Below are 25,785 nucleotides of genomic sequence, written 5' to 3'. Positions count from 1 at the left end.
TCATGACCTGAGCTGAAGTTGGACGCTTAACCGAGTGAGCCACCCAGGCGCCCCTGACAGGTCTCCTTCTCAGTCCTCTGCCTTCCCAAATCATAACTTGGAAGCATATCTCAGTTCCCACCTCCTCTGGAAAGCCTGTGTCCTTATTACTTCAGTTTATACTTTTCCTACTGTATTCTACTTGGAAATTCAGCATATATTTATAAGCTGTTTTATACTGGATTCTAGTTTTGTACACTTCAGTCTAGCATAGATTATAGGCTTCTAGACAAGAGCAAAAGCAATAGTTTTACTCCAAAATTTTGCCCCTCTTTGTGAGTCACCAATTCTATAATCTAATATACAATTTTTGTAATTATATAATATATCCCAAACTCCAGATCCAAGTTGCAAATATTTCAACCCCAACACTTTTACTTATTGGCTATTACCTAGTAAGTTAGGCAAAGTACCTAACTTCTGATTGTTTTTTTCCTGTGCAAGTGAGAATTATAATAATAGTGCCTGCTGTGGCAATTAAATCAACTGTTACATGCAAAGGGCTTCGGACAGTGCCTAGCATGTGTTCAATTAACTTTATTATTATTATTCTAGAATATAGATTGTCCAATTTTAAGAGGCTTAATATGTTTATGAAAATGGGAGAAAATAATTTAAACTTTTTTTCTGTTAGAATGAACAATTGCTTCCTTAGCCTACCAACAAAAACAAATATTCCAACACAGGTTGGATCCTCCTCTTTTGTGACTCACCAATTCTATTCTTCATGTTTCAAAAAGAAAAAATAGATTCAATTCCTGGGAGTTACTGAGCTGAATCTATGTGCCAGTCACAATGTAAGTGGACAAACACACACACAAGTTAAGTTTCACAAAAATCCTCATGTCACATACACTAATCCTATTTTACAGATGGAAACATTGAGGCTCAGAGAGATCAGATATCTTCATCAAGGTCATACAGTAAGAGGCTAAACCAAGAATAGAATCAAAGTCACAATTTTCAGATTCCACTTCCTTTTCACTACACACACACACACACACATACTACTTGCCTACAATTTGCTATTTCCTTAACTCATATATAATTTATAACAGAGCAGAATACAGAGGTTTTTCCTCATAGTTCACCCATATGCTCTTGCCAAAGTACACAGTCTTGTGACTTCCCATTTCTGTTCTTCTGGTCTTATGTCAATTTAACTTCCTTTCTGGTAGTAAGAAATGTCATGTATGGCTGGATTTAGAGCCCCTGGGCCTTCCTTCTAAAGACTTCCTCTAAGTACAGGTTTTTGAATGACTTTAGTGATACACCGCTTGTTCTGACAAGTTGCCTGAAATAACACTGTTAAAAATTTTTTAAATTAAATATTGCTCTGCAGTAACCCATAGAAAAGGATTACAGATTTACCACAAAAAAACGTAATACATCTATCATTGGGGCCATGGGCAATCAAGAGATAGGGCAAGTAAAACAAATAAAGATCGGTGGGAGCACAGAGGAAGGCTTGTTGGAAAAGAGGTCAAGAAGCTGAAAGGCCAAAGCATTGTTGGGATCATCTATAGATACTGAAATCGTCCAGAATTTTGACAGATGGAGCGATAGAGACAACAGTGAGCCATGTATGAGAAATAAGGGGTAGGACCTGGTAGAGGGAACTGCAACAAGGAGGCAGAACAGCATGCCATGTTGCTATGAGCTTCGGAGGTGGGGTTTTTAGGAAAAAGAAAGGACAAAAGGAGAGCATAAGGAAGAAAGGAGAGCACTCTGAAGTGGCAAAGGGAAGCAAGGAAGGTATCTATTCGAACTCCGGGTCCAGAGATAATAGTGAGAGAGAGAAACACATCACATTTAAGGGCTATGGGGGAAGCAAGGTCCTTCCAGATGCCAATTAGAAGATGACAGTAAAGGATATGAGAAATCAGCATACTTTGTATGCAGATAATATAAAATTGCACATTACTCATTAAAAAAAAGACCTACTAAGGATAATAGAACCCATTGGTTATATATGGAAAATAGCCCATGCAGATCAAGTAATAATAATAATAAAATACGGATATCTTCCACCTCCTGTTTAGCATCAATCATCCATCACCAAAAATCATATATTCTACATGAAATGCTAACAAAGAACCTATTTTCCAATATTTCAAATGAAAATAATTATAATTCGTGACATATCAACCCAAAACTACTAACAAACTTCCTAAAGTGTAACTAAAACACAGTAAAGCACCTACATATAAGTAACAGACTCCCTTGTTAGGATGTAAAATGCTCAAAACATCACTTCCTGACCAAAAGGAACTGGTTGCTAACAGTTGTCTTATACACAGTAACATACTGCGCGTCTCTTTGTTGACCTGAGATGCACTTTACAAACCATCTCCATGTGATACTGACATTCTAGCAATTATGCTTAGAATTTTTTTTTCTTTAATTTTTATTTATTTTTGAGAGACAGAGCACAAGTGGGGGAGGGGCAGAGAGCGAGAGACAACAGAAGCCAAAGCAGGCTCCAGGCTCTGCGCTGTCAGCACGGAGCCTGACACGGGTCTCGAAACCACTAGCTGTGAGATCATGACCTGAGCCGAACTCAGACACTTAATCGACCGAGCCACCCCAGGCACCCCTATGCTTGGAATTTAACACAAGACTTGCCACGTGTCACTTTGTTTAAAATACTGTATATGGCATTATTGAGTTTCTGGGATACAAATACAAATTTTTCTTATATAACCATCAGCCAAAACACATTGAATCAAGAGAAAAGAACATGCTAGGATATTTGAGTGTTAAATACCAAGACGTTTTCTACTCAGAAAAACAATTGTGTAATTGTGGAGTCATTCTGCCTCACAGAATAAGCACTTGCTTATTACATTTGTTCAACTGGATTGAACGGTAGCTGTCGTATACAAACTTACTCAAGTTAACAATCCCCCTAAACATCAAAATTTTCATATTCAAAGTGGGAGAATAATAGTGCTCTCCTCAAGGGAGTTTTTTGAAAATTAAATGAGATAATGCACATAAAGCAGGTAGCACAGTGCCCTAGCTCACAGTACATGCTCAATAAATGGCTTCTAGTACTGTTTTTATTGTCTGTCTAGAATGTGTAGATTGTAAAAATTTACACATGCATTTTCTTGTTTGATCCTTAAGACAAAACAACTATATTCAGGAGAAAAATAGGACATAGATTATTACCACTGCTTCACAAATGAAAAGACAAATGCTTTTAAAAAAGTAGTGATTTTCCCAAAGCTCCATGGTTACCCAGAAATATCTACGAGGATTGGAACCCTAAACCAGGGCTTGGCAAACTTTTTCTTAAAGAGCCACACAGTAAATATTTTAGGCTTGTAGGCCACATGGTCTCTTTTGTAACTAGTCACTGGAGCACAAAAGCAGTCATGGATAATGTGTAGACAAATGAAGGCACCTGTGTTCCAATGACACTTTATTTACAAAAACAGGCAGCCGACTGGATTTGGTTCATGGCTGCAGTTTACAGACCCCCTGCCCTGGATCCTGGAGTTACTAGGCCGAAGCATTTTTCCACTACTCTCTAGTTACGACCTATTTTCAGAATAGTGTTTAGCCGATGTAAGCTAATGACCTGAACTGTCAGGGGAAAATAAAACAGAAAAAATTTATAAAAGATCAATGAAAAGAGTAAGATATTACATGAATTTTAGAATTTAGAATTTTAGAATTTTCCCCTCCTCTCCAGCTTTTAAAACTCTCTCTCAATCCTCCCCTTACTTCTTTCTCCTCTAAGACAGCAGTTTGGCCTAGAAGTAAACACGGTTTTCTCCCTCCAAAGTACTCAAGAAAAAATGTATTTGCAGAATCTTATTCTAAAGGAAGCAGCAGACATGCCATTGGATATCAGAATGAACTAACTTCTGCAGCAGACATGCCATTGGATATCAGAATGAACTAACTTCTCCAAATCTCATCTTTTAAAATGGTAAGAAAGGTGAGCCTTCTGAATGTGATGTGCAGGCATGCTTTTAGCGGACCGAAGGGAACAATGATAAGCGACTACTGTATTCTCAGCTTCAAATAACAGAATGATTACCAGCTTTCTCATTATGGAAGCAGTATGGCATGGTGATAAGAGCACTCACTGGGTTTGGAATCCTAACTGGGAATGCATCCTCTGCCACTTAGCATCCTTATGATTTAATAACCTATGTAAAGAGTTGTGAAGATTAAAACAAACAACTATTTTAAAATACTAATGGTCATAAGCATTGATTATTGTTGCATTTGAAGTTATAAACTTCTTAATCAAGTTCACATATTTTTTTAAAATACTTTTTATGTTTGCTTATTTTTGACAGAGTGTGTGAGGGGGAAGGAGCAGGGAGGGAGACACAGAATCCAAAGCAGGCCCCAGGCTCTGAGCTGGCAGCACAGAGCCCGACGCGGGGCTCGAACCCACAGACCGCAAGATCATGACCTGAGCCGAAGTCGGACACTCAACCAAGTGAGCCACCCAGGCGCCCCCTTTTTTTTTTTTAAGTAGGCTCCATGCCCAGTGTGGAGCCCAACATGGAGCCTGAACTCACAACCCTGAGATCAAGACTTGAGCTAAGGTCAAGAGTCAGACACCTAACCAACTGAGCCACCGAGGTGCCCCACATCTATATTTTTAGTAGAAGTACACTATGATACAATATTGCATAATAGTACAATATGATTTATAAAGCAAGATAGCTACTCCTAGTATAAAGAAACTTTTCTGCCAAGGAGATAAAAGTTCTTTAAAAATACTCTCTCATTTAAGCCAACAATATTCCCTTGAAATTAAAACAAAACAGAATGCATTGTGTGATGTGTGCTAGGCATTTTACATACATCTATTTATTTAACCTTCACAACAACGCTGAAAAGAAACTGAGCCTCAGAGAAATGAAATAACTTGCTGAAAGCACAAAGCTCCTAAGTGGCAACAGATCCTGGATCTACACCCAAGTCAGATTGATTTTAAAGATTGTGTTCTTTTCATTACATAACACCGTCTCTTCAGTGTTGTGACTTGGGGTCCACAAAAAGCTAGGTGCCTCATACTAGGTCAAAGAATAATTACATTCAATGTCAGAGAAGGCAAATCCTCAGATTATGGGACACTGTTCTACTGTATTAAGTCACTTCCAAATAACATACTATTTTAAAGGCAATTTCCAGACAATTCTTGTTTAATCAAGTTTCATCCCCAAAATGTGCGGGCGAAACCAGTCTTTTCCCCACTAGTTAGAGAAATTCGGATATGACCGACAGTGAGCCTTAGACGTGCAAAGAAACAGCTCCAGAATTTTGATAAGAGAAAAAATAAAGAGTAAGTTTCCTGAAACTCCAATGGCATGTGAATTAACATAACAAGAATATTTCCACTGGAAATGCCAGGAAGTTATCACTTCCAGAAAGGAGACTGCTTTCTCAATGATTTTTTCTCCCCATGAAATTTAGAGAAATTATCACAAAGCAAAATTGGTGACCCAGGGGCTTTTGAAGAACTCTATCAGTTAATTAGAGGTTTCTTAATTCTGCTATTAAATATAATTTCCAAAGTGAGGAAATAAAAGTTTATTAAATATTTTCTAAATCTATGCCCCCCTCCCTCTTTATTTAAACCAGTCTGGTCCTGGAGAGCCAGCGCCTTTTCTTTTTCTTGATGAAATAACTTCACCTCCCCCCTCTGCTGCTTACCTGCTGCAGAGTATGCTGAGGGCTCCGTGTGGACTACAGTCACACGGCAGGCAGAGCCCAGACGTGTGATTCAGGTAAAAGCCCTCCCTGCAGATGTCACAGTGAAGCCCTTGATAATGTGGCTGGCACTCACACTGCCCTGTGGTCTGGTTGCAGCGATTCACATCCAGACTTCCCACCACAGAGCAGTTACATACATATTCTGTAAGGACAGAAGGAAAGAGACATTATTAACTAAGATGTAATGCTTTCTTAATAAAATGAACTCTAGTTTATTTTTCCGGATAAATGTTCATGACAGTTGTGTTAGGGTGGATAAAATCGATTCTAGTTCAAATTCACTTTCTATCCCGTTTAGTCTGTTTAAAATGGGAAATAAGTAAAGTAGGTAAAACTATACATCATTCCTAATTATAAAGCTAACATTCTCAGTGTCCTTGCCGGTACTCTTCATCTTCTAGCCCTTTACCTTTTACCTTTTTACCTTTTACAGTGTGTGTATTGGATTGGGGGTGGTTCCTGTATACCACTAAGTTTTTCTGGACTGGAAACCTCCAAAGGCAGGGCCTATGCTTACCTCCATGGCACAGACAGCACATGCTGGAAATGACAACATGTTGAATAATAAATAGCCCCATTGTATAGCCGCAAAAGCCTAAGGCTCAAATGGTTAACTGTGGTAACTTACACAGGTCAGACAAAATTGTGCTACAGCTGGAATCATAAACTAATGTGTTCTTTCGAGGAAGGAATTAATAGAGAATTGAAACTTTAAGGTAAGGAAGAGGACGAACAATAAATCCTAGACAAGGAAGTTTACACAGTCGTCCTGATCAGTGGGCTAAAACCAATCCCAGTTTAAATCTCTTTCCTAAGTTACAAGATTTGGAAAATAAACTTTCCTTTAGCTACATTTCAAAGAGTTCTTTGGATGAAAATATTTAGAGGTCCTTGGCTTTAGCCTTTAAATGTAGATATAGTTAAAGGTCAGCTCAAATTTGGTTTTTGCTATTGTTTACACTCATTTAATCAAGAAAGTATTTTCAACATGGCTTGACACAGTATCAACACAGGACTTTGTAAGCATGTCAAAAACAAGTAAAGTCAACTGCAGATAAAATAAAACCTTGTACACAGTTTAGGAATAGCCCCAACTCCAAAACAGCTATAAATCTAGGTTTAACGGCCCCCCCAAAAAATCTATGGTACAAATTACACTTCTGAGTAGGTAAGGCACTGTATGAAATGGCATTATATGGACAAAAATTTAGCTTGGAAAAAATATTTAATGTCATTTGCGACACTTTTTTTTTTTTTTAATTTTTTTTTTTTCAACATTTTTTATTTTTTATTTTTGGGACAGAGAGAGACAGAGCATGAACGGGGGAGGGGCAGAGAGAGAGGGAGACACAGAATCGGAAACAGGCTCCAGGCTCCGAGCCATCAGCCCAGAGCCCGACGCGGGGCCCGAACTCACGGACCGCGAGATCGTGACCTGGCTGAAGTCGGACGCTTAACCGACTGCGCCACCCAGGCGCCCCATGACACTTTTTTTTTTAATTTTTTTTTAACCTTTATTTATTTTTGAGACAGAAAGAGACAGAGTATGAATGGGGAAGGGGCAGAGAGAGAGGGAGACACAGAATCCGAAGCAGGCTCCAGGCTCTGAGCCATCAGCCCAGAGCCCGACGCGGGGCTCGAACTCACGGACCGCGAGATCGTGACCTGAGCCGAAGTCGGCTGCTTAACCGACTGAGCCACCCAGGCGCCCCACGACAATTTTTTTTAAATGTTTATTTTTTTGAGAGAGAGTATGCACACAAGCAGGGGAGAGGCAGAGGGAGAGGGAGAGAGAGAATCCCAAGCAGGCTGTTGGCACAGTGACCAATGCGGGCTCACAAACTGAGGTCACAACCTGAGCCAATTTTTGATGGTTTTTTTTTAAAGGTTTATTCAGTTTTGAGAAAGAGAGAAAGACAGAGTGTGAGCGGGGGAGGGGCAGAGAGAGAGAGAGGGAGACACAGAATCCAAAGCAGGCTCCAGGTCCCACACTGTCAGCACAGAGCCTGACATGGGGCTCAAACTCACAAACCATGAGATCATGATCTGAGCTGAAGTCAGACACTTAACCAACTGAGCAACCCAGGTGCCCCTGATGGTTTTTAAAAAGTTACTGAATAATTGCAAATCCAGGGTCTTAAACAGAATGTTATAAAGGAGTTTGCTCCTCTAGTCTAGAAGAGGAAATTAAAATTCTCCTTTTTTTTTTTAAGAGAGAAAGAGAAAGAAAGTGCATGTGGGGGGGGGGTGCAGAGAGAGGGGGACAGAGAGAATCTTAAGTAGGCTCTACACTTAGCGGAGCCCGATACAGGGCTTAATCCCACAACCTGAGATTGTGACCTGAGCTGAAATCAAGTGTCAGATGCTTAACCAACCAAGCCATCCAGGAGTCTCGGAAATTAAAATTCTTAATGTCATCACAAGCAGCTTATCCACACAAGTCAAAGCAAAGGATTCCACAGAGAAACTCCCACTTGGCCACATCCATACCAACTCTATACCTCCCATACTTCTTCAGTTCCTAACTTTTGGGGTCACCCAACCTCCCTGCTCTTTCCATCTCTTCTACTTTGTAAATAGGTCAAATGAATCAATATACATATATTGGTAAGTGATTTACCTTATGCATAATTCAAGGGTAGTAAATTAGTTACAAATCCCAAAGAGGAATTCAAGATTTCTTTAGCCCCAAACTTAGGAAAGGTATCAGCTTCCCATCTCAGTCAACTTTCTTATTTTCACTAGGCTACACTAGAATGACAATTCTTTGCCAGACTTACTTGTTTTCACATTATTTCTAGTTTCTGGTGTGTGTGTGTGTGTGTGTGTGTGTGTGTGTGTGTGTGTGTGATTTTTGTAAATAAGGAAGCCATGTCTAGTGGTCTGAAAACCTGCCAATGACAACTTCATGGTAAGACCTTCACTCCACCAAAAATGACCAGAACGCTTAAAATAACATTTTTCTTCCAAATGTGGCACAATTTCAATATACATCTAATTCCTCCTGCTGGACCAGTTTCATCACAAGTAAAACTAACCAAATTGTGCTGGCGTGGGCAGATCTAGCTCAAGAAAAATGAACAGGTTAAGTAAAAACTCTAAGACTGAGAGTTTTATTCTACTATTTCCTTACTAATGTACTTCCATCTGAAACCCGAATCAGTGTTCCCATTCAGTGGGGTAAGGTGAGTCGTATATTTTTATAGGAACGTAATAAATCTAAAACCTTTGAGGAAAAAACTGGTTGTTTGTTTGTTTTTCATTAAAGTTGTAATGGATGAACTTCAGTACTAACCGAGTTCACTGGGTAGTTAATACTTTTTTTTTTTTTTTTTAATTTTTTTTTTTTCAACGTTTTTTATTTATTTTTGGGACAGAGAGAGACAGAGCATGAACGGGGGAGGGGCAGAGAGAGAGGGAGACACAGAATCGGAAACAGGCTCCAGGCTCCGAGCCATCAGCCCAGAGCCTGACGCGGGGCTCGAACTCACGGACCGCGAGATCGTGACCTGGCTGAAGTCGGACGCTTAACCGACTGCGCCACCCAGGCGCCCCGGGTAGTTAATACTTATATGGAACCAAGTCAATGTCTTCAGTATCCTCTGAACATATTCTTCTTAGTTTCATCTTTGGACCTTTGTTCATTCTGTCCCCGTTGAAATGCTCTCTCCTCTCCACATACTCAAACCTCTCCCCTCTTTCAAGAATCAGCTGAAACTTACTCCTCCATAAACTCTAATTCTATTACCCCAGTGTGAATCTGTAACAACATCTACTACCTATAGTATGCCAGTAATTTGAAGAGGCAGTAAAGTGTAGCAGTTATGAGCACAGACGTAGAGGCAGACAGCTACAGGCTTCCATTTACAGCTCTCTCACTTACTAACCTTATGACCTTAGACAAGTTAACTAACCCCTTATGCCTCCCTTTTCTTATCTGTAAACAGGGCATAATATAGTGCCTATAACACTTAGTCCCAACACCTAAGCTGGAGGTAGTTTGGAGGGCTGCAGTAAGTAATACAATAGCAAGAAGAAAGAGACAGCAGATAAAGTAACCTAGGGAGAATTCAGATGTCAGATTCCTAGGCCGCAGCTCTGTTTGTTATACCCTGTGGACAAGAAAGCCTAGAATCGGGTTTATTTCTATGGCGGTTTTTGACAATGTTTAAGAAATAGAATTAGTGTCCTGACATTCAGAACTCCAAGTTGTGGGTTATCTAGGAAGAAAATAAGATGGCATCCTATGTATTCTGGGCTTCATTACCAATACGGGTGCCTACAAATACAGTGACGAAAACGGAAGTGTTGAGGCTATGGTTTCAAAGAGGAAGAAAAAGAGCATTTACTGGTTCTACACCTCTTGTATTAATCACCCTAACAGTAGCGGCATACAAGGCAAATATCTCAGCGAGAGAGACTGCATTCATGCCAGGAACGGGGTTGACTTATGAAGACAAAATGCACTGTCATGTTAACGTTCCTCCCCAAAGTAACCAAAGTAAAGGAAGTGAAGAGAAGCATGCCGAGTGCCAGGAAGCGTGTATATCTTTCCTGTCTGGAGCTCAGAATCTGAGGCCTTATCCCAGGGATGGACCTCAGATGAAAGGACCCGAGTTAAATGACTAGCATGAGCAATAGAAATAAAGGCAAAGCACTATGAATATCCAATAAACTGCATCAGGATAACCTGTTAGTCTGTAAGTAGAGGAAAATCTCAGACCCTTCACAGTTCCTGGCATTTATGTGGAACCAGACAGGAGTTAATGCAGAAATAATGCAATTTAGTAGAAGGCAGGCAGTATAAAAAAGAAGAAAGGAATGTCAATTGAGAGAAGCAGTGGGAAGGACTTACAGCCAAAAACAAGAGATGAAGTGGTGACTTTTTAATGAGGTAGCATCTTAGACAGCAGAGCAGCACAAAGGAGCCGGTGACGTGACTGATGTTAAATCACCAGTATGAATGGTAATGGCAACGAAACAGTATGAAGACGACACAAAAGCTAATCACAGACAAGTCTGGACGAAATGCCAAAATCTCATTTGGTTGCCTAAGAGTAAACATGAAGTAAATTCTCCATCATTTGAGCTGTGGGTTTCCTTTCAATGCCCTGTGGTTCTCGGGAAAGCTCTATAGAGAAATAATTGGGAAAAAAGTAACATAAATGTTGGCAGAGAGATGGCAATCTTTGGCAATATCTTTTTGTTTGGCTTCTGAAGAGCAATGAGATACTTTGAAGAACAATGATCTGAACCCTAAAGAAGAATAAGGAGCTAAAATCTGGTCCACACTACTTGAAACTATAAATAAAGGCCAAAGGAAGAGACAGTAAGTAGCTTGGCATTTTTCTCTGAGAACTTGAACTCACAGGATGATTTTGTAGTAATCATTGCATTTAAATCAAACACTGCCCTTTTTCAAACATTCCTTACCAAGGGCCAAGAGATGGACATTTTCAGCAATGGAAAATAAATATAGAGTAGCTTTGTTTAGAAGTCCCATAAACTCTCCCATCCCCTCTGTGCAAACACCTGTCCTGGTAAGAGATCATCTCCCTGAACATACTAAAGATCTTTTCTTCTTCTTTTTTTTTTAATGTGAAACTTAGTGTCAAATTGGTTTCCATACAACACCCAGTGCTCCTCCGAACAGGTGCCCGCCTCAGTGCCTATCACCCACCCTCCCCACCCTCCCCCCCATCAACCCTCAGTTTGTTCTCAGTTTTTAAGAGTCCTGAAGATCTTTTCTTATACACCTCATAGGCTTCTTTCTGCATCCAGCTTTTAACCACCTCATGTCGCTGCTCAGTAAAAAGCCCCTCATATCTTCTAGAGAATTTTAATTGTGTTTTGGTATCTGCAACTCCTTTGATGGTAGATTTTAGAAAAAATATTAATTGTGATACTATGTCACAATTAGTGTGTCCTCTCTCTGTCTCCTTTTGAAGTCCTTTCTGAGTGTCGTAATTAACTACGATGTCTGGAGACTTAAGCAATTTGGTACAATAGTGTGTTAGCCTTTTTCAGATAAAAAAGAACTATAAAAGCAGTAAATGAAAGATTTGGGTAAGAAAATGAAAAAACTGTGTCCCCAGTCAATTCATGATGTAAATGTCATAGAATAAATAAATGTTAATTGATAACAGCACTGCTGCTGAACTAAACTGATTACAAAACAAGTATTGCATTTATGCATAGACACTGGAAAATACTTGTAAATATAACTAACACAGTACTCACAGGAATCTGGTTCAGGAATATAGCCTGAAATTCTATCTATAGCCTCTTGCAAAATTGTGGGAAGACCTTTGCAAAACTCAGTTCCTGGAACCTTTTCATTCTTTCAACAATTATTTCACTCTTACTTTCAATACCTTAGGTATTGAAAGAATTAAAAAATTATCTATTAAGAATATGAAAAACTGCTCTAGGCTATTCCAAAACTTTTCATTCTTCCCCATAGTCCAAAGACATATAAAATGTACTATAATATTTATTTGATGCATTTTCTGTTCAAAGTTAAAGTAGCAAAAGCTAGAAGACATGTATTTAAAATGTATCAAGGCTCAGTGCTTAATCTTAGTACCAAAATTTAAAACATTAATAGAACTGAATATCATGAGTAAATTTTATTGGATGTATATTTTAAAATAAACAAAAACTTCTTTTAAAAGCAATGAGGTTTTACTAGACTACATTGTTAAATTTTGCAAGAAGAAAGTGTGCCACAAGTAACTGATTTAGCTGGACTGTGGCACTAACATCACACAAGACCCAACTGATACTTCAAGTCTTTTTGAAAGTTAATGTTACAATTAAGATAGCAAGAATTGACTAATGCTTCAGTTGATTACTGCACAAAATGCTATGGAACATTTTAGGATTTAAAACGTTATAAGGGGTGCCTGGGTGGCTCAGGTGGCTAAAGCGTCCGACTCTTGATCTCGACTCAGGTGCTGATCTCACAGTTCGTGAGGTCGAGCCCCATGACCAGCTCTGTGCTGACAGCGCGGAGCCTGCTTGGGATTCTCCGTCTCCCTCTCTCTCTGCCCCTCCCCTGCTAGAGCGCGTGTTTTCTCTCTCTCTCTTTCTCTCAAAATAAATAAATAAACTTTAAAATCTTATTTAACTAAAAGAAGTAGAATCTTTTTTTTCCCTTTGGCTCCAACTTAAGTCTTTGGTTATAATTGCTCCTGTGTACAATGAAGCAGAAGAAGGAAAAAATAAAATACAAAGATATATAGGATTCTCATCCCTTTTTCATATACAATTATTTCTTTTCCTTTGAGACTCATCGTTAAAAACCTACTCTATTTAAACAAACACCAGGGAAATACATGCAAGTGTAACAGCTTTGAATCTACGCAGTCTATCCAACATAAAACTTCACTCTTTTCCACAAACCTAGGATAGTATCTACAAAAATAACACCTCTCCTGATTTTCAAATTGAAAAAAAAAATGGAAAAGTAATTGTCAGAATCAAGCAGGAAGACCTAATTCAAACCTCTGCTCATACATCAAAAGAATACAAAATGACAATAATATTGTCTGGACTACAGGCCTGACTTCCTAAGGGTCTGGTGTATTTCTTTCAAAATGTACTTTTTATTCAGCTCATATTCCATCTTTGTAGGTTTAGAGTAAAGGAATCTTGGAAAGGCCTCATTCTAGAGAAGAGGAATTATCAACACAGAATTTTTATTTTTATAAAAGGTCTTACCCTAGCATAACACTGATACTCAAATTACATTTCACATTTATGTTATGCCAGGGTAGGGTCACAAATCTTTGCAAAACTGGGAAATTCAATATTAAAGTTGATGAGTTTCTTGCATTAAACCAGACTTCGCACAAACGTGGAAAGTTTTAAAGCCACTACTTTTAAAGAAAAGCTTTAAGCTTTACCTTTTAAAATAAAAATATACCCATTAAAATTCCCAGTCACAATTCACTGTCACAAAACATTTCTTCTACTTTATGGAAGACACATGAAAAAACATTGGGGGATGCGCCTGGGTGGCTCAGTAGGTTGGGCGTCTGACTTCGGCTCAGGTTGTGATTTCACAATTTACGGGTTCAAACCCCACATCGGGCTCTGTGCTGACAGCTCAGAGCCTGGAGCCTGCTTCCGATTCTATGTCTTCCTCTCTCTGCCCCTCCCCTGCTCCTGCTCGCGCTCGCTCTCTCTCTCTCTCTCTCTCTCTCACACACACACACAAATAAATAAACATTTAAAAATATTTTTTAAAAAATTGGGTAACAACGACAGAGGTTTTGTAGAAAATTTTCTGTCTCACACTTAAGGACCATGTCGTTAGTGCTTTTCCCTGGCTCACTGCCAGTTTTCCACAATTCAAAGACAATTCATCTAATTAATGAGACAAAATGACAAGTTCTGGGAAAGGATGTAACGACCAGCTTTTACTACTAATTATAACCAAGCTGATATGACCAAGCTGATATGCAAGTTGAGCATGCATTGCATGTACATCCAATATGACACTAAAAACGTCACATGCTCACATCCTTTATCACCCCCACAATCCTGTGCAGTAGGTGCCCTGAAGGAGGAGTGTGAGTCTTTACAGAAATGGATCACACAACTAACCAGTGCTGGAAAACAGATTGTAACCCAAACTGAATAACTCCAAAATTCAAGTCTTTTCGCTACGAGAAACTATTGACTATATAAACAAGTAAAAAGGAGCATCTGGCTGGCTCAGTCAGTTAAGCATCCGACTCAATTTTGGCTCAAGTCTTGATCTCACAGTTGGTGAGATTGAGCCCCACATTGGGCTCTGTGCTGTCAGCTTGGGATTCTCTCTCTCCCTCTCTCTCTGCCCCTCCCCTGCACTCTATCTCTCTCTCAAAATACATAAACTTTTAAAAATAATAATAAAAAAAAATAAAAACAAGAAAAAAAAACACTTAGAAAGACCCAGGGTATCTTAAGACCAGAATTTGCTGCTAATTAGCCAGCTCTGTGAATTTCAGTAAGTCTGGAGTTTCAGTGCCTCAATTTATAAGATGTAGATAATTCTTGCCATCTGCCTATATGAAATACTTCGGGATAAAGCTAACATAATACATGCATGATATTTATGCTAAAAACTATAAGACACTAAAGGAAAAAAAAAAAAGGCAAAAAGACCTAAATAAATAGACAGACATAGCATAACAATTAGATCTATAGATTCAGTGAACCCCAGTCAAAATCCCAGCAGGATTTTTTGGTAGGTATTCACGAGCTCACTCTAAAATAAATATTAAAAAGCAAAGAAACAAATAGCCAAAGAATAAAGTTGGAAGACTTTCAGTAACTGATTTCAAGACTTACTTTAAAGCTATAGTAATCAAGACAATGGGTTATTGGTGAAAGAACAGACACAAAGGTCAGTGGAACAATTAGCTCAGTAATAGAGCCTCATAAATATCCTCAACCAATTTTTGACAAAGTGCAAAAGAAACTCAATGGGGAAAGGATAATTTTTTCAATAAATGGTGTTGGAACAGAAGTGCGTCCATAAGCAAAAAACTGAACTTTGATCTAAACTCACACCTTGTTCAAAAATTGACTCAAAACAGATCGCAGCCCCAAAAGTAAAATGTAAAACTATAAGACCTCTAGAAGAAAACATAGCACAAAATGTGATTGATTTTGAACGGGCGAAGAACTTTTAGAATCAACACCAAAAGCAAGATCCGTAAGAGGAAAATTTATAAATTGCACTTCATTAAAATTTAAAACTTTTGCTTTTTATAAAACTACTAAGAGAATGAAAACACGGCCACCAACTGGGAGAATATTTGCAAACCACATTTCCGTCAAAGCACTTGTATCAAGATATATAGGGGCACCTGGCTGGCTTAGTCAGTACAGCATACAAGTCCTGATCTCAGAGTTGTAGGTTCGAGTCCCCTGTTGGACATAGAGATTACTTAAAAACAACATCTTTAGGGGCACCTGGGTGGCTCAGTTGGTTGAGTGTCTGACTCTTGGTTTCGGTTCAGGTCATGATCTCATGGTTCATCAGTTCGAGCCCCACACCAGGCTCTGCACTGACAGTGCAAGGCCTACTTGGGATTCTCTCTCCCTCTCTCTCTGCCACTCCCCTACTCATGCTGTCTCTGTCTCTCTTAAATAAATAAACTTAAAAAAATAAAATAGGGGCACCTGAGTGGCTCAGTTCGTTAAAGGTCCACTTCAGCTCAGGTCATGATCTCACAGTTCATGAGTTTGAGCCCCGTGTTGGGCTCTGTGCTGACTCAGAGCCTTGGAGCCTGCTTCAGATTCTGTGTCTCCCTCTCTCTCTGCCCTTCCTCTGCTCACGTTCTCGTTCTCTCTCTCCCTCTCTCTCTCTCTCCCTGTCTCTCTCTCTGTCTCAAAAATAAATAAACATTGAAAATAATAATGTAGTAAAATAAAATATTTAAATAAAAAAAGAATATACAAAGAACTCTCAAAATTTAACAGTAAGAAAATGACCCAATTTAAAAACTGTCTGAAAAGACACTTCAACAAAGAAGTTGTATGTATCATGAATAAGAAATTGAAAAGATGCTCCACATCTCTTATTGGGAAAATGCAAGTTGAAACCATAATGACATGCTACTACACACTGAATAGAAGGGCTAAATTTACAAAAACTGGCAGTGCCCTGTGCTGCGAGTGGTGCTGAGCCACTAGAACTCTTACGTGTTACTAATAGGAATGCTTAGAAAACAATCTGGCAGTTTCTTATAAACTTAAGTTTATACTTACCATATGAGCCAGCAGTTCTACTCCTAGATATTTATCCAAGAGGAATGAAAACTTATGTTCCCAGGTAAGTGTAAGTGAATGTTTACAGCAGGTTTCTTCATAATAACTAAAAACTGAAATTAACCTAAATGTATGGAGTTTCCTCAAAAAGTTAAAAATAGAACTACCCTATGATCCAGCAACCACACTACTAGGTATTTACCCAAAGGATACAAAAATACTAATTTGAAGGGATACAGGCACCCCAATGTTTATAGCAGCATTATCAACAACAGCCTAAGTATTCACTGACTGATAAATGGATAAAGAAGATGTGTGTGTGTGTGTGTGTGTGTGTGTGTGTGTGTGTGTGTGTGTGATGGAATATTACTGAGTCATAAAAAAGAATGAAATCTTGCCATTTGCAATGCCATGGATAGAAGCAAATTAAGTCAGTCAGAGAAAGACAAACGCTTTCACTCATGTGCAATTTAAGAAACAAAACAAATGATCATAGGAGGAGAAAAGAGAGAGGGGTAAACCAAGAAACAAACTCTTAACTACAGAGAACAAACTGATGTTTACCAGAGGGGAGGTGGATGGGGGGATGGGTTAAATGAGTGACAGGCATGAAGGAGGGCACTTGTGATGAGCACTGGATGTTGCATGTAAGTGTTGAATCACTAAATTCTACACCTGAAACTAAGAAAGAATGAAAGAACAAAAGAAAGAAAGTAAAGAACCTAAATGGTGAATGGTTAAATAAACTGTGGTCCTTTTTATGTGATAGACTAATACATTTTTGACATCAGAATCTGATTCTGATCTATTAACTTGATCTGTCTATTCTCGTATGAGTACAGTAAAAAAAAAATAAAAGTTTTAACAACTGCAGCTTTATAACGTGTTTTACTCCTTTGTCCTCCTTTACCTTTTCTTTCAGTTGATAGCCATTCACATTTCTGTTTGAACTCTACTGTCACATTTCCTCCAAAAAAGATCCTATTGTGGTTTTCCCATTAATTCCATTTATTCTAAAAGTTACCATATCAAAAATTCCTTACAATATTCAATTTTTCTACTGTCAGCACAGGTAAGCCTCTCCACTTATTCAGTCTTCCTCTATATCTCTCAGCCAAATTTCATAATTTAAAATATATGTATATGAGTTTCATACATATCTTGGTGAGATTATCCTAAACTTTTTATCACGAAGGGTAGTGGCAGCAGTAGTGGTTAGTGTGATTTTTTTCCCCCCACCATCTCTTCTAATTATTATTAACTAGAAATATTTATTAAGTTCATTTTCTGGAGATGTCCACATAGTCATTTTAATGAACTCATGATTTCTAATGGTTTTTCCCTTGGTTCTTTTGAGTAAGACTTCTCTTTTTAAGTTAAATGGAGTGAGGTCTCCCGCTGAAGGTCACATCTTACCTGGCTATCGGTAGATATAATTCTGAGTTTCCTCAACCACAACAGTTTGTTGTTAAAACAGAGCAAAGCATTTCACACAAGGCTTATCTTAATCCCCAGGTCAGCCTTATTATTAATCATAATAAAAGTAATTACTACTTACTATTACCTACAACGTCTCAGCCTTTGTCAGTCACACATTTTCCTTAAATGAGCACTCAGCTTCACAACAACCTTGCAAGAACAGGGATGAATCGGGAATAGGGAATATGAAGAGGGAAACTAGAACTTAAAGAAACCAAAGAGCTGCCCAAGACCACAGAGTTACTGTAAGCGGTGAGACAGCATTCAAACCCAGGTTCCTTTTACTCCAGTGCTCTTCCTCATTCGACTTCACCACCGAGCTGTCTTCCTTTTAAAAAGGGAAGGAGAGAAGGGGAAAAAGAAGAAAAATACAAATTCCACCTGCGACTGTTAAATGCCACTGGGCTTAGTGTGGCTTTCTTCCCCCGTCTGTTTTCTTTGTAAGCAGGTGACATCAAGTCAAATGATTACCAAACAGTAACAGCTGCTGGAGACACAAAAATTTCTCAGCAGGAGACTTAGAACACCTTGCCTTTGCTTTTGGTCACTGAGTCTTAATTTATTGTTCAGAGCCAAAAACACACTCATGATCTAATATTCAGGACCTCTTTGTTTTATTTAAATGCCTTCTCACAGCTAAAATAAAATGGCTAGGGGTGCCTGGGTGGCTCAGTTGGTTAAGCACCCGACTCCTGATTTGGGCTCAGGACATGATCTCACGGTTTGTGGGATCGAGCCCCAGGTTAGGCTCTGAGCTGACATCACTGAGCATGCTTGGATTCTCTCTGTCCCTCTCTCTCTGCCCCTCTCCCTCCAAAGTAAATAAATATTTTTAGAAATAATAATTTTTAAATAAAAGAATACTGCTAATTAGTATTTCCATTATCAGACGGTACTGAACTACAAAACAGCTACCTGAACACAGGCACAAAAATTTCTTTTTGTGCCACCATTTTCCTATTCGCATTTTTCAAAGCTTTTTTTTTTTTAACGTTTATTTATTTTTGAGACAGAGAGAGACACAGCATGAACGGGGGAGGGGCAGAGAGAGAGGGAGACACAGAATCGGAAGCAGGCTCCAGGCTCCGAGCCGTCAGCCCAGAGCCCGACGCGGGGCTCGAACTCACGGACTGCGAGATCGTGACCTGAGCCCGAAGTCGGAGGCTTAACTGACTGAGCCATCCAGGTGCCCCTTAATATGATGTATCTGTTTCCAAAGTCCATACTCTTGTGTGCTGTGCTTCTTCCTTGGAACTTTTCTATTGGAATTTAGAGCAGTGATCTATGATTCTTGATTTGCCATACTTTTTTTTTTTTAATTTTTTTTTTTTAACGTTTATTTATTTTTGAGACAGAGAGAGACACAGCATGAACGGGGGAGGGTCAGAAAGACAGAGGGAGACACAGAATCGGAAGCAGGCTCCAGGCTCTGAGCTGCCAGCACAGAGCCCGACGCGGGGCTCGAACTCACGGACCATGAGATCGTGACCCGAGCCGAAGTCGGCCGCTTAACCGACTGAGCCACCCAGGCGCCCCTTCAAGGCTTTTTAAAAAAAACTAATTTGGGGCACGCCTGGGTGGCTGAGTCAGTTAAGCGTCCAACTCTTGGTTTCAGCTCAGGTCATGATTTCACAGTTCCTGGGATGGAGCCCCACGTTGGGCTCCGTGCCGACTGCACAGAGCCTGCTCGAGATTCTCTCTCCCTCTCTCTCTTTCCCTCTCCCATTCACTCTCTCTCTCTCTCTCTCTCAAAATAAATAAATAAATAAATAAATATTAAAAAAATAATTTTGCTATTTAGTAAAAGTTATTACTTACCTTTTTGAAGGACATTTTATTCTTTCTGGCTATTATCAAATTTAGAATGTATTGAAAGACATGACCAAATACAGCCTACATGGCTTGAAAGAATAATGATCAAACTTTGAATTTATATGAACCTTTTTATTTACAAAACGTTCACAATATCCTTCAGTTTGAGGGGAGGTGAAGAGGAGGGGGGAACAAATACAGTAAATGAATTTGAGCAATGTAAAATATGGCTCCAGGCTAGAGCAGAAAGAGAGCAGTCTATGAGGTCAAGGGACCTGTGTTCAAATACTGAAACCATTGTTTATGATCTTAAATCTCATGCCCTTAGGGAGCCTGGGTGGCTCAGTCAGTTAAGAGTCTGACTCTTGATATCTGCCCAGGTCAGGATCTCAAGATTCATGAGTTTGAGCCCCACATCCAGTTCTGTGCTAACAGCAGGGAGCCTGCTTGGGATTCTCTCTCTCCTGCTCTCTCTACTCCTCCCGAGCTCAAGCTCACACTCGTGCTCTCTCTCTCAAAATAAATAAATAAACTTAAAAAAAATTTTTAATCTATGCCCTCTCTGTAAATATTTTTAAACATTTAATGTTTTTATTGCATTTTACTTTCTAAAGATATTTTTTTGAGGGGGGAGGGGCAGAGGGAGAGGGAGAGAGAGGATCTTAAGCAGACTCGCCACCCAGCACAGAGCCTGATGCATGGCTCAGCCTCATGAAGCATAAGATCATGACCTGAGCAAAAATCAAGAGCCAGATGCTTAAGCAACTAAGCCACCCAGGCTCCCCTATAAAGATTTTTTATAAAATTGGGATAATGATACCTAATTTATGAGGATTTTCTAAGAATTACAGGAGACAAGGAAAAGAAAACACCCAGGATAGGGCTTTCTCTTTCCCTACATTTTAAATATAAGCCATTTTTTTAGCAAAGTACCATCCTTCGATGGTCCTACAGATTGCAAGAATTGTGAACTAATAGCGACCATCAGATATCTCTGAATGCACTCAAATTACCCTAAACAATGTCCTTAATGCCTTAATTTTGTAGCAATAGAACAGAAAGGCTAAGAAAAAGAGGAGAGCTTCATTTTCAAGTGTTGCCGATTGCTTATGAGGTTGGTATTAGATTTGCCTTAGTGTGTCTATTTACAGAGCACAGGTGAGCAACTTAAAGGCTAGAACTATTTGCTCACTGTAATACCTGGAAAATTAGTTTGGAGAAAAGGAGCGTAAAGAGAGCAAGAGAAAAGGTCAACTTGAACATACTATCCTAAGGCACCCAGTGACTTAACCCAGGAATGGTTCCTAATTTTCTTTTTCTTTTAAGTTTGTTTATTTTGAGAACAAGAGAGTGGGAGCATGGGTGTACGTGTGCACGCAAGATCAGGGGAGAGGCAGAGAGTGGGGTAGAGACAGAATCCCGAGCAGGCTCCATGCTGTCAGGGCAGAGCCCGACATGAGGTTTGAACTCACAAACTGGGAGATCATGACCTGGGCCAAAATCATGACCTGGGCCAAAACCAACTAAGCCACTCAGGCACCCCATTGTTTCTAATTTTCTTTTTCTTTTTTTTTTTTTTTTTAATTTTTTAACATTTATTTATTTTTTTTTAATTTTTTTTAACGTTTATTTATTTTTGAGACAGAGAGAGACACAGCATGAACGGGGGAGGGGCAGAGAGAGAGGGAGACACAGAATCGGAAGCAAACTCCAGGCTCTGAGCCATCAGCCCAGAGCCCGACGCGGGGCTCGAACTCGCGGACCGCGAGATCTTGACCTGAGCGGAAGTCGGATGCTCAACTGACTGAACCACCCAGGCACCCCAACATTTATTTATTTTTGAGACAGAGAGAGACAGAGCATGAACGGGGGAGGGGCAGAGAGAGAGGGAGACACAGAATCCGAAGAAGGCTCCAGGCCATGAGCTGTCAGCACAGAGCCCGACGCGGGGCTTGAACCCACGGACCGCGAGATCATGACCTGAGCCGAAGTCGGACGCTCAACCGACTGAGCCACCCAGGCGCCCCTCTAATTTTCAATAAAAGAAGGTTGGTCCCATATATTATAGCTTAACATTCATCCCAGCCAATATATAAGCATATTATTAAATGGATGGCTTATAGATTATTAGGAATAAATATGTATTTGATTACAAAATTACGCCATACCATCTTGGGAAAATACATGAGGTACATAGGGATGTGTAAGTAGAGGGAAAATCTACTTACTATGGTTGCAACAAAGGCTGACGGGGAGGAATAGGAGGAGAAAATACATACTAGAAAGGTATACTTGAGGACTTTATCCTATGTGGAACAATTCTCCAAACCAGTACCACCTGCTTTCAGAATGACCTGGGGAGCATAGTGAAACACTAATTTCTGGGTCCCATCCTACACCCACTGAAATCTCTGGTGGGGGTCTCAGGAATATGCATTTTTAACAAGCTTTGAAAGTGATTCTGATGTACTTAAAAAGTTTGCTATAAGCAAAAGGGAAACATGGAAAATTCTTGAGCAGAGTACTGATGTGGCCAGAGACAGGCTTCAGAAGTAAAAGCGACAAAAACACAAATAACAACAACAACAGGAATGATCTCTACTACTTATTGTTTACTTTTTTATCTACTTATTACATGCCAGGCACTGTTTTATATACTTTACACACCTGAACATTTAAAACTTTCAAGGCACCTGTCTCTAAGGTAGGTCAGGTGATACAGGGGACAAAATAAGGAAATGGAGGAACAGAGAACGGAAGGAATTTCCCCAAAGTCAGATGTCCATAGATGTCCGGCTGAGATTAGCTTACCTTTAGTAGCAATGAGAAGGGAGGACCAGAGGGGAGGAGACCAGAGGTGACAGATTTACAGATAAACAACTGTAGCGGTCTAACAGGAGAATCTAAATTTGGGCAAGATCACTGGTAAAGATTGCTTCTGCGAACATACAGAGACCTGTCTGTATATCATACAGAGAAATTAAATCTGTTTACTTTTTAAATAAATAAATAAATAAATAAATACGGCAAGGCATAAAATCTACCTGACTGCAGTGCTAAAAGTTTAACAGAGTTGGAGTTAAGAGCCAAGTGAAATAGCTGAGCCTTGAGTTACTGCAAAGGACACTTAAAAGAAGTGCTTTTTTCTTTTGGAACTGGAAGTGGGCTATCTTACTTTGTGTGCCCTCTCTAATCCTCTTACTCCTCAAAACATGTTGACAAATTCTTCCCACTCTCCTGCCACTCTTCACTATTATCAAACACTTATACAGCATAAACATTGTTCTACACTGCAAGCTGGGAAGTTCTTTGCTTTATCATCATGACTAAGCATTCGGGTAACACTTCAAATTCAAAAATAAGGGCAGGAGAGAGGAGAAACCCCTTTTCCAACTCCACTGCTCAGTCCTGCTCTTGTACAAGCTGTTAGAACCTAATCACACCCCTCTTTACACATACACACACACACACACACACACACTCTCTCTCTCATAGGATGCTCAAGTAGAAATGGTCAGAAGTCACACTAAAATAGATTAGGAGGCCTCTTTTTTTTTTTTTTTTTAGGGAACACCAACATGTTAATTTTGCAAACAAAACAAAACACAACTCTCAAACTTCCCCTAATTGCCAAGACACTAATGGAAGTTAAGAATCTCAGAAGTTCTCAGGTACCAGTGGTTAATAATAAATCAAAAAAGAAATAATTTGGCTCCCTCCTCCACTCCTAAAGTAATAGTCTTGGAGAAGCAAAAGATATTAGCTAAAATATCTCAGGAAAATAGAGGCTAAGTGAAATTTAGTGGAATTTACCTCTTCTTCCTCCTTCACATCTGATTTCAAGTATCCCATTCACTACCTTCTGTACCTTTAAAAGCCATCACCACACTGCTGACAGGATTGTAAAATGGTGCAATCACTGTGGGAAACAGTATAGTTTCCTGTAGAAATGAAGCTACTAGACCATCCAGCAACCCCACTTCTGGGTATGTATCCAAAAGGACTGAAAGCAGGGCCTTGAAGAGACATTTACACACCCTTGTTTAAAGCATTATTGGTAATAGTCAAGATGCGGAAGCAACCCAAAGGCCCATTGATGGATGAATGGATTTTTTAAAAAATGTGGGATATGCATACAATGGAATATTATTAAGCCTTAAAAAAAGCAAGGGCAGGGGCGCCTGGGTGGCGCAGTCGGTTAAGCGTCCGACTTCAGCCAGGTCACGATCTCGCGGTCCGTGAGTTCGAGCCCCGCGTCAGGCTCTGGGCTGATGGCTCGGAGCCTGGAGCCTGTTTCCGATTCTGTGTCTCCCTCTCTCTCTGCCCCTCCCCCGTTCATGCTCTGTCTCTCTCTGTCCCAAAAATAAATTTTAAAAAAGTTGAAAAAAAAAATTAAAAAAAAAAAAAAAAAAAGCAAGGGCATCCTGTCAAGAGCTACAACATGGATGAACCTCCAAGTCATTATGTTAAATGAAATCAGCCGGTCACAAAAAGACACATACTACATGATTCCATTTATATGAGGCATCTAAAGTAGTCGAAACCAGAAAAAAACAGAAAGTAGAATGGTGCCTACCAGGGATTAGGAAGTAGAAAGGAGAGAAGAGGGAGTTCTTTTTAATCGATAGAGTTTCAAATTTGCAAAAGGAAAAAGTTCTGGAGATCTGTTTCACAACAATGTAAATATACTCTACACTACAGAAATGTACACTTAAAGATGGTTACAATGGTAAATTTTATGTGTTCTTTAATCATAATCTAAAAAATAGGTGGGGTAGAAGCTAAAAGCTGGGACTTAGGAATCTGATTGTCTGGTCTACTCTCTTCGTACAGGTAACTGGGGCTAAGAGTAGTAAACTTAATTTCCCATATAAACTCTGAAATCAGACAGACCAGACTACAAACACTGGTTCTACCACTTAGCTGTGAGCAAGTACAAACGTTGGGATTATATGAAACAATGTAGCACAGGGCCTGACACGCAGTTCTTCCCTTTCAGCAATTGGGGATAGATAGTTCATTCTAAAGTCAGAGCCCCATCTGGGTTGACAATGATAAATGGAGTGACTGTTTGAAAAGAGATAGGTGAATTTTTATAAAATATTTGTTATTAAAAAATATATATGTAATTTAGATCAATTCCTAAGAAATGTTGAAATTAAGCTATCTACTGAAGTAAATTTGCTTTATTTTTTAATGTTTTCCTTCCCCCAAATCGATCTAAATTTAAGGAGAGGGTGATTACAGATTAAAGCTAAAAGAGGCTATTCCTGGAACAACTAAATCTCTCATACACTCCTGATGGAAATATAAACTTATATAAGGTCTTCACAGAGCAATGTGACAATACCCAGAAAGATGACGATGTGCTACAACCTAGCAGAGCCTGGCAACTCAGTGTGTGTCCGTGAATCTGCATCACCTGGGAACTTGTGAGAAACACAGATTCTCAGGCCCACCTCAGACTGAGTCAGAATTTGCATTTTAACAAGATACTCAGGTGATTCCTACTCACATTGAGGAGCCTTGCCCTAGGGAAATCCTCCCACGTGGGAAGAAAGAGACATGTGCAAGGTTGTCCATTGTAACATTATTTGAAGTAGGAAAGAAATACATTATTTGAACTACCAATAAGAAAATGAATATATTGCAGTATATTTATATAGTGGAAAACTATACAGCAACTCAGATGATCTAGAGTTATGTGAACCAACAAAGATAAATCTCAAAAAATGCTGAGTGAAAAAAGCATGATAAGATGCCATTATGCGGGGCGCCTGGGTGGCTCAGTCGGTTGAGCATCTGACTTCGGCTCAGGTCATGATCTCACAGTTCGTGAGTTTGAGCCCTGCGTTGGGCTCTGTGCTGACAGCTCATGGCCTGGAGCCTTCTTCGGATTCTGTGTCTCCCTCTCTCTCTGCTCCTTCCCTGCTCACACTCTGTCTC

The 25,785-nt window shown here is 39.5% G+C and overlaps 1 protein-coding gene across 1 annotated transcript in view; it reads right to left on the bottom strand.

Annotated features, from left to right (window-relative positions):
- The window catches only part of MEGF9 (multiple EGF like domains 9), a 90,944-nt gene that overhangs the window by 38,356 nt on the left and 26,803 nt on the right, over positions 1–25,785 (bottom strand). The window contains exon 2 of the mRNA XM_058694348.1: positions 5,725–5,926. Within this exon, the coding sequence (XP_058550331.1) occupies positions 5,725–5,926 (202 nt within the window). The remainder of the gene's footprint in view (positions 1–5,724; positions 5,927–25,785) is intronic.

The sequence above is a fragment of the Neofelis nebulosa genome, chromosome 12 (genome assembly GCF_028018385.1).
Source record: "Neofelis nebulosa isolate mNeoNeb1 chromosome 12, mNeoNeb1.pri, whole genome shotgun sequence".
NCBI classification, from domain to species: Eukaryota; Metazoa; Chordata; class Mammalia; order Carnivora; family Felidae; genus Neofelis; species Neofelis nebulosa.
This window is presented reverse-complemented; position numbering and strand designations above follow the sequence as displayed.